General features: G+C 36.1%; 1 protein-coding gene across 1 annotated transcript in view; it reads left to right on the top strand.

The window, feature by feature from the left end:
* PLA2G4A (phospholipase A2 group IVA) overlaps nucleotides 1-13,215 on the top strand; it is a 144,133-nt gene that overhangs the window by 94,085 nt on the left and 36,833 nt on the right. The window contains exons 8-10 of the mRNA XM_054587640.1: nucleotides 2,725-2,861; nucleotides 9,363-9,585; nucleotides 10,347-10,461. Coding sequence (XP_054443615.1) covers nucleotides 2,725-2,861; nucleotides 9,363-9,585; nucleotides 10,347-10,461 — 475 coding nt within the window. The remainder of the gene's footprint in view (nucleotides 1-2,724; nucleotides 2,862-9,362; nucleotides 9,586-10,346; nucleotides 10,462-13,215) is intronic.

The raw sequence follows: 13,215 nt of genomic DNA, 5'->3' as shown, positions 1-13,215 counted from the left end.
ATTGTCTAACAGGGCCTGGAAATAGTGGCCATGGTGGCAGGGATGGAGACCGTGTCTGGACTCAGCAACACGGACTTCCATTTGCCCTGGCTGATCTTGCTGCAACTGCTGCTGAGTGCTCCGTCTGCCAGAAGCAGAGATCAGCAATGCATCCCATAGGGTGCCATTCCCCGGGGTGATCCGCCAGCTACCTGGTCACATTGATTACATCAGGCCAATTCCATCATGGAGGGGGCAGTGTTTTGGTTTTACCTGAATACAGAAATGCCTTCCCTGCACTCAAGGCTTCTGCCAAAATTACCATCTGTGGACTTACAAAATGCTTTGTACACTGTCGCGAAACTCCACACAGCATTGCGTCTGATCAAGGAAGTAACCTCAAGGCCAATAAAGCATGGCCATGGACCTGTGTGATGGAATTCACCTGTCCTCTCATGGTTTTTCACCATCCTGAAGCAACTGACTTGATGGAACGGTGCAATGGCCTTTCGAGATGCTCACTGGCCCATACTGAAGCTTTGAACTTGTCATTCTTCATAATCCTATGAGCCCAGAACAGCAGCCAATGAGGAAAAGAAGTCTTTATATAATTCTCAGACCTTAAAAACTTAAGAAAATATAAAAAAAAAATCTTTGAGTCCTTTAGAATTTTCTTTTGCAAGGGAGAAAATTAATAATATCCGTTAGCCCATGCATCAAAATAATTTAGTCGAAACCAGGAGGTTTTTTGTAAATGAAAATTCATTTCTTGTAATCATGTGAGAGAAGTATGAGAAATATTCATTGATATCATTTACACACAAATAGTGTTGCTGTTAGGTCTAAATATAACCTAAAATCTCTCAACATTTATTTGTTGAATTCTTTTAAACTGAGAGCCAGGACTAACAGCTGTACCTTATAAATTCCCAGCTGTTCTTTGAAAGTTATATCTGAATGAACAAGGCTATTAAGACATTCAAAATTAGGCATCATTTATTGCATAAAGTTGTACTGATATCATCTGAAGTGATACATGAATCTGAAACATAATTTAGCTAAATATCAAATGGTTTCTCTCAGTAAAGATTATTTTGTTTCTGAACAATGAGAAAATGAAGGAGTATAAATTACGGTATCACTTCACATCCTGGTTCTGTTACTTACGTTAGCTATCTATGTGGGCAAGGTATTTTGTGTGCAGTGAATACCTCCTCCTCTAAAAAACAGAAATAGTATGATCTCCTGTTGAGGGTCATGAGGGTTAAATGAAATAAATTGAGTAAAAAAGCTCATTTTAGCCCTGCCTGTGCAGCTCAGCTGGTTGGGCATCATCCCACAAAGCAAAAGTTTGCTGGTTTGATTCCTGGTCAGGGCACGTGTCCGGGTTGCAGGTTTGGACCCCAGTCCAAGCATGTACAAAAGGCAACCAAATGATGTTTCTCTCTTGCATCAATGTTTCTCTCTCTTCTTTCTCCCTCCCCTTCCCTCTCTCTCTCTAAAAAAAATAAAAATAAATTAAAAAGAGCCTATGCTAGTGTCGGACAGACACAGTATTTTCTAGAGAAGTCTAATTTCCCCTTTTTAATAGTTAATAAAAATTACACTTTTTTTAGTTCTATACCTCATATTCTGTATGAGTTATAGAATTTAGAATGTTACTAGTAGCCCAAAGCTTCACATTCATTGTTAATCTACCTAATGTTTTTACACAGAAGTTGGGTTCAAGGAGGATTTTCTGTGTTTCAGATCACAAAGTTAGTTGTAGAGAAAGCTTTTGGAGACAGAGTGGAGCACAGTGAATTAAAAGCTTTGGAGCCTGACAGACCCAACTTTGAATCTACAGAAGACTACTTTATAGCTTTGACATAATAGAGGAATTATCTCCTTTGTATTTTAATTACCTTTTATTAAGTTTCCTCATTAAATTTACCTTTTATTAGTTTTCTCATCTGTAAAAGGGAAACTTCATAGAAATTTTGTAAAGATCAAAGACAAACTCTGTAATACACTAAGAATAGTTTCTATTATGTATTAGGAGCTTAAGGAATGTCATTTATCTCTATTTTTATTGTTGTCATAATTTTATATATCTACCTCACTTAAATAGACTATATTCCCTAGATCCACGTATGAAACGTAGAGACCACTTACTCAGATTTATTGAATGAATTCAAGAATAGAGTAATAAGTTTTATAGGTATGGTTGATTAAATTCTGTTTTCTGGCTTAGATAATAGCATGTATTTTGAAATAAGTCAATCATAAAGGAGCAGTAAGAATTGTGGGCCAAGAAAGAAATATGCTTCCTCAACTACCGATTACCAGCTATTAAATCTTATTCAAGTAATACTATCCTTTCAGAATTTCCCTGTATAAAATGAGCAGATCTTTTTTTCTCACCTTACAGGATTTTGGAGAGGATCAAATTAAAAATGTGCACCCAAAAGCAAGCCAAAACCTGCAGAATGTGGAGCACATACAGAAAATTTTTGTTGTTGTTGTTTTTGTTATCAAGTAGAGCTAGTTGGTCATTTTAATAATACCTGCTTTCTAAGTGACGTTAATTCTTGATTTTATTATAAGAAACATTATTTTCTTATAAAAATTAGACATTGTCAAGCTATAAGTGAACTTAATTCTTTATTGCCAAATGTGAAAACATACAATGTAAACATTGAAACTAAAAGGAAACGTATTTTGTGATTTTACTTTGCCAATGATGTCTGTGTTCCATCTCCCCAGGTGCCTGTGGTGGCCATACTGGGCTCAGGTGGCGGTTTCCGAGCCATGGTGGGATTCTCCGGTGTGATGAAGGCTCTGTATGAATCAGGAATTTTAGACTGTGCCACTTACATTGCCGGCCTTTCTGGCTCCACGTGGTCAGTATCCATTTTAATCTTAGTTTCATCATCCTAAATGTTTAGTCTTAATCTACCTGAAACATTAGGGGAAAAAAAGAGTATTTAGAAAAGTGGACATTAACTTTGAAATGGTCCAGCTGGACGTAATAATATGGTTCTTAAACATGTGTTTTAAGGCAAATTCATACCAAATGATGACCTTTGTCATCAGTTCATTCCCTTTAAGTCCGACGGTAACTTAAAATGTAGTGAAACATAAAATTAAAAATATACTAATGGAAATAATTCTATATTAATAGCACAGAAGTAGAATAACATACTCCACCCATAATTTAATCTTCCTATAATTTGTTGAATTGTAATTTTTCAGTGATTATGTCTAAGTCTACATGATTCACTAGATATTCATATTCTTCTTTAGGGCAAATAAACTGAAATGCAAGATACCTTAATATACAGAAGAGGGAAAACAACTTTTGAATGCAGAAATGCAATAAATTTCGCTGATTTGTATTTAACTAATTATGAAATTAATCCTTTAAATGTATTTAAGCTCAGCTAAACTTGTCTAGAGATTAAAAACATATTTATGTATAATATTTGTACACTGTAGATTTGCCTTTTCTAAGAAGAGACTACACACATTTTGGTTTGCTTATCACACATAAGCACATTGAACATCAGATATTAGTCCTTGCTTAGACATCTCAAGTCAAGCTGTCACCTTGTGATAAATGTCTTTTGATTTACAAGGCCTTTTAGTCACTCAGCCATAGGAAAGATCATCTATCATAATATCGTATTATATACATCTAAAATTTTAAAATTTCTGTGCGTTCTCAGTCTGTGACATGGATATTAGCTTTTTTCCACTTTTCAAGAAAATTTGACTAAGAAGCCAAAGGATTTGTCCAAGATTACCAGCAGAGCCGGAATGTAAATTCAAGCTTTTGATTCCCTGTTCTAGCATTCTTTCAACTAAACCATAACCTTCTCTTGGATGCTAGATAAAGGCTCATATTTAAAGAGTCTATAGTGTTTTAAACATTTTGAACCAGATTCTTTAGCTAAAAACAAAAACCTACAACCATGGTCACCACATTCTTGGTATGTACCCTTCAAATGATTTATCTCAGTGGAAGGAAGGGTGGAGCCCATCATTCTTATTTTCCTTGAAGGAAAAAACAGGCATCTGCCTGTTTAATGAGTAATGTGATGAAAACACTTGGACCCTTAGATTAGTTCGCCTACTCAAGCATTTTGTTATTACTTTTCAGGTGGTTTTCATCCTCTGTATTCACTATGTGTTAGAGATCCCTGTGGTCCATCGCTGACTAAAACATTGCAAGATGCTTCCTTTCTTAAACTCACGTAATAAAGAAAGACTGGGCCTTGCATGCTGATTTGGGGGTGTAAGAGTGTATGTTTGTGCTTAATTAGAGCTGTAGTCATTGCTTTGGTTGTAGATTTGGGGCAACATCTTAGACTTTCCTGTCAAGGTTCTGAAAACAAGCCCTACGAAAGGTCATTAAGAGAACTTTAAATGTTACAGACCAATCATTTAAATATTGCAGGCCACATACGCATGTATATAAAAACTCCTGCTCTATCCTTCAATGTCTAATTTTCTCTAAGATTACTCTTATTTATTCCATTTCCTTAAAAACCATTCACTCCTATAATCCTTACAAGTCACTTTTCACACAGAGACCACCTTATTTCCAACTACAATGGTGGTTTTCAAGAGGATTCCCCTTGATTTGGGGGCAGTCAGGGAGAGTGAGGTTGGGGGTGAGGCCATTCACACATTGACTTGTCCCTCTGTCACATCCCTCTTCGCATGGCTGTTTGTGTCTATTGTACCGTCTCTGATTGCTGGCTCCTCCACATTGTCTCTACTACTTCTGCTATTTTTCTCCTTAAGGGGAGCTTTCTTCCAGGACCTGCCTACTGTTCCATGGTAGCTACATGTGCTCCTTGGTAATTTCAGCGCCTTCCATCACTTCAGTTATTGCCACCAATAATTTAATTCATGAAACTCTAGAACATTCCAAAAGTTAGTGGACCCAAAAAAGAAAGCTAACCTTAACAGACACTGCAAAGTAGCTCTCAGAGAAGAGAATCAAACTAAAGATGATTTCCAGGGGTCAAAGGGGAAGAGGCTTCACGCGTAGAGGGTATTTTAATGGAGTACAAATCTGTGAGAAGCTTAGCTTAGAACTGGGTTTGGAGATCATTAGTGGTTTTAGCAAGAACCACTTGATATGGTAAATGAAGGCCACATTTGATCATGAAATTGCAATTAAGAAACAAATAGAAGGTGAAAGGAAGAAAGGTGGGAACGTGAAAGTATTATTTCAAGAAGGGCAACATAGGGCCAGGGAAGGGATTTTGTTTTGGTTTCAGAATATAAGAGATTCGGGCACTTTTGTAAAAGTCTGAGGTAAAGAAATAGTAGAGAGGGATAGATGGAAGGTAAATAAATAGATGGATCATGGAAGGAAAAAGATTCAGGTAAAGACCGAACAGGCAAAAATAAAAAGCACTAAAGCCGTGAACCCAGGAGGGAAGATACACTTCCTGAGATGGAAGAAAAGGTGGTCAGGATGATTCATGGTAAAAATTCTCTTGAAGAGTATGAGTGAGGAGGTAAAAAGTTCAGAGGAAGGAATTCGGAAAGACTTGGAAAAACAAATTACACTCTGTGTGTGTAAGTTTATACTGTGCTGATACGTGACCATGACTTGGCACAGATGAGGTAATACGGAAATGTCTGGAGCAGCCCTGGACCTCCCCAAAAGTTTTCTGTGATCACGAAAGAGAATTTTATGTAGGAAAAAAGCTTCCCTTGTAATTGTAATTGCTCCTACCTTGATGATAATTATTTCTGAAATTGTTTTTGGATGATACTTGTTATTCATTAAATATACATATTAGCCAACCAGGAGAACTGACATGAGTGGGCTAAGAGAATCATGACAGGAACCCTGTGTTCTCTTACGCCACTCCCCTCTCTTCCTCAGTCCGGCCATTCACATGTAGCATCATGTGTGGCTACACACACAGGGCCGCTGCATGTGGACTGCCTTGTGTGTATGGCAACAGCATCTAAGAAGAGATGAGCGTATCTCTGTCTCTCTAGACAATGGCGCCCAGTTCATTAAACTGACCACAATGAAATTCAAGAATGAGGATTTCTCGTTTAATAGTCAGAGGAATTCCAGGAATATTGAAAAAGGAAATAAGTTTTACAAAAGTTGTCATGTAAGAGGTGACAGGAAAGAGATGAACATGTATGTTAGAGAAAATATGTTCTTTGAGGTGGGGACTCTTCTTGTCTAGTTCTCTAGTGACTCTTTCCCACGTACTAAATTTTTAATGACTCAATGAAGACTTGCATAAGTAATTGCATTTGGGGGAAACAGTTAGTGTACGGATTTCTTTAGGGTTTCAGGATAATTGCTTCACAAACGTAAAATGTCTTCTTGGGTCATTCCAAATATTAGTTGCTTATGACAATTACTTTCTGCACTTTTTAAAGCACAGACATTCTAAAGGTTTACCCCTGATGATTCTGATTGGGCACGTCCTGGGGCAGTGGGGCAGGCACTGGTATTTTTAAGCATTGACTGTGTGATTTGGAGACAGGGATTGGGCTGAGAATTTCTTTTCTCTGGCATAGTTTAGCTTTTAAAATTTCACACTTAACCTAAACTGCATTCATGTGGAAAGCAGAGCTGTCTCTTCATATAACTATGTTGAAAAGTTAGAGGTAAATATTTTCAGATTTATGGATACATAGAGGACTTTTTCATTCATTAATTAACTGTTCATAGAGGCCCTGCAATGTGTAAGACAGTTTTTGAAACTTCATTGGTATAACTGAGAGTCATTTATTGGTAAAGGGATTAAAATTAAGGTTTAACTATAAAGATACAACTTGGCATGATGTTTGTGTACCTCAGATGACTGTGTATCCACAGAGGCCAGTAATAGCTGAATCCTGCCTTGGTGTGACGAAGGGAACACAAGATATCGTTTAGGGAAAACTGGCCTTTCTCTAGGACTTTATGTTTAGCTCTCACTGAAGACAAAACCCAAATCTGGGATGTCGCCACAATGACATCATAACAAATCTGTCCAATTCTAATCAGTGAATTCTAAGGAACATGGGAACTCAACAAACACTAGACCAATGCCAATAGTTGAGATATTCCAGTCCTTCTGTCTCTCACTAGGGTTTGTACCCTTAAGCCAATTGCTTCATGTGAGGGGAAGAAACAGATAGAAAGGGAAAAAGAGACTCCCTGAGTAAATGAGTTTACTTCAACCATTAGAGAACAGAAATGGACTGCAGCCATTCTACCGGGAGCAAAAAAGGGAGAATACACCTTTCGAGTCCTAGCTTTTGAGTAAGCCCCAACCTAGAGGAAACAGTTTCTTAATCTAGATCCAATGGCTAACATTGGAAGGAAGGGAAGAACATTCAGATCTTGCTGGAGGTGATCCATGGGCAGAGGAACTGATAGAATCATAGGTCAATTCACTTAAAGACTTGCTAAACATATCAATAAGAGGGAAGTCTTAAGTAAGTGTAAGTGAGATTTGAGTAATTACAACATCCTGCTGAACAGTTAGAAATGACAACTTCCAATAGTAGAATGGTTATATCATTTCCTTTTTACCTACACCCAAAGAAGATCATTCTGCGGCTAAATTGAAGTATATCCTGAATAGTTTCAGAGTTGATCATTTACAGGCTCAAAGGATTTTTTTAAAATTTTCTTTTTATATGTCCAAATAAGACCAATATCATTACACCAATGTGTGCCTCTACTTAAAAGTATAATTAAGTCCAGAAAATCAGATCTTTGTTGTTTGGGATGAATCATGTGGTAGATCTCGGGATAATTATAGGAATGGATGGACTCTATATCTCTGAGTTGATCTAATATTTTTTTAAATAGATATTTTGTGATTATACTAGGTTTGAGTTCAAATCAAGTCCATTTGATTTTTCTTTACTGTATATTTGTGGGAATTGTTACAGATCCAATTTGTGTGATAAAGATCTTCTAAGAATTTAGCATGTTTTTTCAGGCATGTGTGCCATTTTAGGCCTATTATTACTTTCTACATGTTAACTTATAATTATTCTTAATTTGTCTCCAAAGAACTCTGAATCCAGCAAGAAATTCTAACTTAATGTGAAGTGGGAATAGTTTGGTCTCTATGAAATAAAATCTTACTTAAAAGATTAAAAAAATAACACCTATCAGGAGAGGATAAATTTTAAATTCTAGTTCTTCTGTTATTAATTGGGGACTCATGAGCATGTTACTTAAATTCAGCAATGCTCTCTTTCTTCATCTTTAAAACAGAAAAATTAAAAGCTATTACCAAGTCTTTAAGACAACAGCTTAAGAGCAATTAGCCAACACAGGCCTAGAACATAGCAGAGACCCAATAAGAGTTAGTTTTTTTCTCCTCCCTGAAGGGAAGATAAACCATTATGGTAAGCATTTTTATTTGAATACCAAGGAAACAGGAGATTTAAAATATCTGCTCTTTTCTCTTTGGTTTTATGGAGTGAAGGAATATTTCTTTCTTCTTTCATTTTCTTAGTTCAGCGGTCCAAAAACTGTGCTTGCCATATACCAGGGATTTGCCAGTCATTGAAGCTAAAAACATACAAAACCTCCCAAAATTTTCCCTGTAAGAGATCACAACTTATTAAAAGAGACAGGTAAATTAATAGTTAACATTCAGTAAGAGAACTATAATTCTAGGGATACTGGTCCACAGGAAAGATGGTGGTAATTGAATGTTTACTGCCTAAATATCAAGTACCAAGGCTGAGGATGATTTCTAGTATCCCTAGAACTGGCCAAATGGTTAATGGCCAAGAATCTTCACAAGAAAGCATTTGTCTTAAAGGCCTCTTTCTCTCCAGGATTTCACCATCAGATTTGTATACTCAGCAATTCGGAGACCTACCTCTGGCAAGTCTTGGGATTCTGCCAGTTTGGCCAATGGACGATTAAAAATTGCATTTGTCAGTGTCAGGCAGTTACAATGATCATGAAGCACATTTTCTACTTGCAGATAATCATCACCGAAAGTCATATCATCAGATTGTTTGACTAGTGGTATATTCAGACAAGTCTATTTACATGACTCAAAGGAGTCGTGTCATCAGTCTCTGATAGAGTCACAGGGATGTCCATTCCTGGAGACATGACAGTGCACAGTAGGCCCAGTAGGGCACCCTCTCCTCTGGTCAGTGCATGAGAAGTCCAGTGTTTCTTCTGAAACCTTTCCTTTACTTTGCTTCCATTGTAGACTAGCTCCTTTCTGATCAATGCATTCTTTCCTTAAATGAGTTAATATCATCAATCAGCTAATTAAGTTAACCAACTCTACCATCCTTTCTTTTTTTATGACAGAGAGTGTCTGTTTTCTTTGGAGATTATGTAATGCCCATCATCTTTATAAATTGTCTTTTTGTTTTCTTTACAGGTATATGTCAACCTTATATTCTCATCCTGATTTTCCAGAGAAAGGGCCAGAAGAAATTAATGAAGAGCTCATGAAAAATGTTAGCCACAACCCCCTTTTACTTCTCACACCACAGAAAGTTAAAAGATATGTTGAGTCTTTATGGAAGAAGAAAAGGTCTGGACAACCTGTCACCTTTACTGATATCTTCGGGATGTTAATAGGAGAAACACTAATTCACAATGTAAGCTATGGCTCATTCTACAACCCTTTTAATGTAATAGACCATGTATATCATTATGTATTAAATAAAACAAAATATGATATATTTTGTAAAAGTCACTTGACTCAACTTATCCGATCAACATTGTGTGCTGAGAGCACATAGTTCCTGCCATACATAATTCTTCTACATTTCAAACTAGCACTTACTAATTTATTCTAGCTGTGTATCAGTTTTGATGTAAGGAAGTATTTTGCATTCCTTTTCTGTGGAAAAATACACTTTTGAACTCTGAACTTCCCACTCCGCCAAATAGCAATCTTTTTAGATAAGGAGGAGAGCACAAGTAATATTTCAATGGTAGAGGGAAAGTGGAGGTGTCCTGGAGAAAGTCAGAAAACAGTGAATCTCATGGAGCAAACTCATGTGACACATGGCTACAGTGTGATATTTCATTGGAAGAATAAGTGGGGAGAAAAAGAGTCTGTGCCAGGAAATCTGGGGCTAAAGTCTTTGGGGGCTCCTTAGCATTGCCAAATCATTCTCCACTTCACAAGTAGACATGGTCCCTTGGGATCTGGTTGTTTTTAGAATGAAGGCAATTACTTTTATAGAGCTTACTTTTTGTTGTTTATTCAGGACCCAGAAATTTCTAGAAGTAGTAAGATTAATTTTTATTATAAAAAATGTAAATGTCTTGATTGGAATTGCTGTTTTAAATCATTTTCTACCAGTATCTGTTTGTACATTAAAAACCCTTTCTTCCTTTCTTCTGTGGACAGAGAATGAACATAACCTTGAGCAGTTTGAAGGAAAAAGTCAATACGGCACAATGCCCTTTACCGCTCTTCACCTGTCTACATGTCAAGCCTGATGTTTCAGAACTGATGTTTGCAGGTGTGTAACTTCCTCTTTCAGAACATTTCCCGGTAATTTTGAACTGTAGCTTCTTATGATTTTCTTTAGAGGAAGGCATTTCAGTTGCTCGTTTTAATATATTTTCTGTAACACAAAAACATTTGAACACATAAGGAAATATAAAGGTAGGTGATTTTCTGGTTATAGAGAATATTTCAGGAAACTAGTTACTAATATATCTTCATCGATATTAGTGAACTAAAAAATAAATTATAAAAAATAAATCATGAATATAATCAATGACTCAATTTTAATTCCTTATTTCTCAAAGGTTTTCAACAAGATATGCCTGGTGCTTTTAGGCAATGCATAGTCTCTTTTTTACTGCTCATATTTTAATTAAATTAGGTAACAAGATATATGTGTTTTATGCAATGCACTATTCTAATTTTTATAATTCAAGAAGTACTAGTGTATACTTGTGGCAGCTGGTGCATAAAATGCCCCTATTTGTTAAGTCTCAGATGTAAATACTTGTTTCTTCTGTAGCTTTGCTTCTTGGTCTATGCTCTAAAATTTTGTGACATAGTTTTGGGAGCCTCTGCCCATCCTATGCTGCAGAGTGGCAGCATTTCTGACTGTGGTTGGTAAAGTTTATTGCATTTTTAGGAAAAGCATCTCAGTGTCATCAGTCACACTTAAAAAACGAGCTTAAAAAAATCACTGTGAATGGCATGTCATTCACAAATTTATATCCAGAATCCTTTTGCATTTTTATTAATTCTCACTTTTTATCCTCAACTGACTACTTACTCTCAGGCAAAAATTTTGAATAGTTTATAAACCACGGTGCACCTGCAATTTATTTATTCAGTAAGTGTTTATCAAGTATCTTGAGTAAAATGTTTATTATGCTTATGGTTCAGAAAGCCCTTCTATTTATTATCTTATTCAACTTTTACTACAACCCAGGGAGGCAGGGATTTTTAGCTATGCTTTACAAAAGAAAAAAATAAAACATCAGAAAGATTAAATGATTGCATATTGCTGCTTAGAAAGCAAATAGCAGAGCTGAGACTTGGTCTCAAAAAATCCTTTTTTCTTTTCATAAAAATATTGGCTTCTTTGATTACTGACCCCGTCGAATGCAGGGTGCCAGGACTGAGCCGAACCTCCTTCCCGCACCACAGTGCATTGCCCCTGCTCTATAAAACCTTATAATCTGTTTGGGAATTTTACAAAAATTATTAAAGAAGCTAAGGCACCAGAAGGAACAGAATGTTACTATGCACTATTCCCTTGAGTAAGTGATATAATATCTTTTAGCCTCAGTTTCCTCTTCTGTTAAATAAAGATGTTAAATGCTCTCCTTATAGTGTTTTGCTAAATAAATGAGATAAAGTACTTTATTAAGGTTCAGTAAATCTTAACAAATGAGAGTGTTCTATGAAATCTGTGTGACGAAAGTCAAAAGTCTGTATCTTAAAGATGAATAGGGTTTGTACTTAAAAAATTTAATTATTAATTGGGGTAAGGCATGCAATAGGAGCCTAGGGAAACCAAGTTGTGCTCCTCAGCAATAAAAAAACCACACCTTGACCGTAAGGGAGTGTACAGAGAGAATTAAGATTTTATCATATACAAAAGTAAGTGCCATAATTACATTATTTTTGTTTTGTTTTGTTTTTGTTTTATGCTTTCCCATAGCTGTTGTCTTGTGAGGTCTTGTAATGTTTGGAAATTGGCTAATAAATACAACTAGCATGCCAGTTCAATCTGTGCATAGCCAACTAAGCCATCTTTTACCCCAGAAGCATTATGATATGGTCAGACAGACATTACTAATTTGGAAGACTGTCTTTTGTCCTCTAAGCTGACTTTAACTTGGGTGGGTTACTTAACGTCTCTGATTCTTATTTTTCTCATCATTTAAAAAACAGATTTGTCTTACAGAGCCATTCTGACAATCCGTGAGATACTCATGAGACTAAATATGATTTAAAAACATAAAAATATAATAGTTTAATTACTATTGTTATGATTTCACAGTCTCTTTATACTCTGAACTTTTAGCAGCCGTTCTTGACAGTCTGACTAAAATAATTAAAGAATCAATTATATTTCAGCAAGTGAATATTTGGGATTCATCCAGAGTGAGAAAAGACAGCTTTATGTTCAGTTAGTAGTCTTAGGACCCAGATATGTCTGCCTTGGACCAACTGACTAACTGCGATGTTGTTGCTGAGATAAGAGGTACACCATTAACCTTCATTGTTAAGCTTCTGTGATAAGGAGTTCAAGCTGTTTCTTCCAGCAGAGTCGGACAAAGCCATCAAACATTAGTTATGTGGATCTTGCGCCTAGATAAGGCATTCAAAGATGCAAGTTATGAGAATTTAAGTACCTTGAGTTATTGGGAAAAAAGGGTGGAGACATGTCTATCATTTATGCCTTTGAAATTTTCTTAGATTCAAACTGGATATTTAATGGGGCAAAGTTGAACTCTCTGAATTATATTTTTTGAGTCAAAGAACCATATTAGGTTACAGAAATGTTATCAACTTCAACAATATTAGAGAATGTTTTTCTTCCCTCTTAGAATAGTTTTAAACATTTTCCTCTTTTGAAGATTTTAAACAAACAAACATTAGCTGTTTAAATTGTTAAATATTTTGGACTCCTCCACTTCACTGCGTTGCGGACAGGATTTAAAACTTCCACTTTTCAAATATCCGCTGGTCAGTAAATTGCATTTACTGAGCACAACGTAGGGACTCAGCTCTTTGACAGGTT

This window comes from Pteronotus mesoamericanus, unplaced genomic scaffold (genome assembly GCF_021234165.1).
Source record: "Pteronotus mesoamericanus isolate MK-2021 breed Mesoamerican mustached bat unplaced genomic scaffold, CSHL_Meso_final scaffold_1186, whole genome shotgun sequence".
NCBI lineage: Eukaryota > Metazoa > Chordata > Mammalia > Chiroptera > Mormoopidae > Pteronotus > Pteronotus mesoamericanus.
Note: the sequence above shows the minus strand (reverse complement) of the source record. Positions and strands in the feature narration are given on the sequence as shown.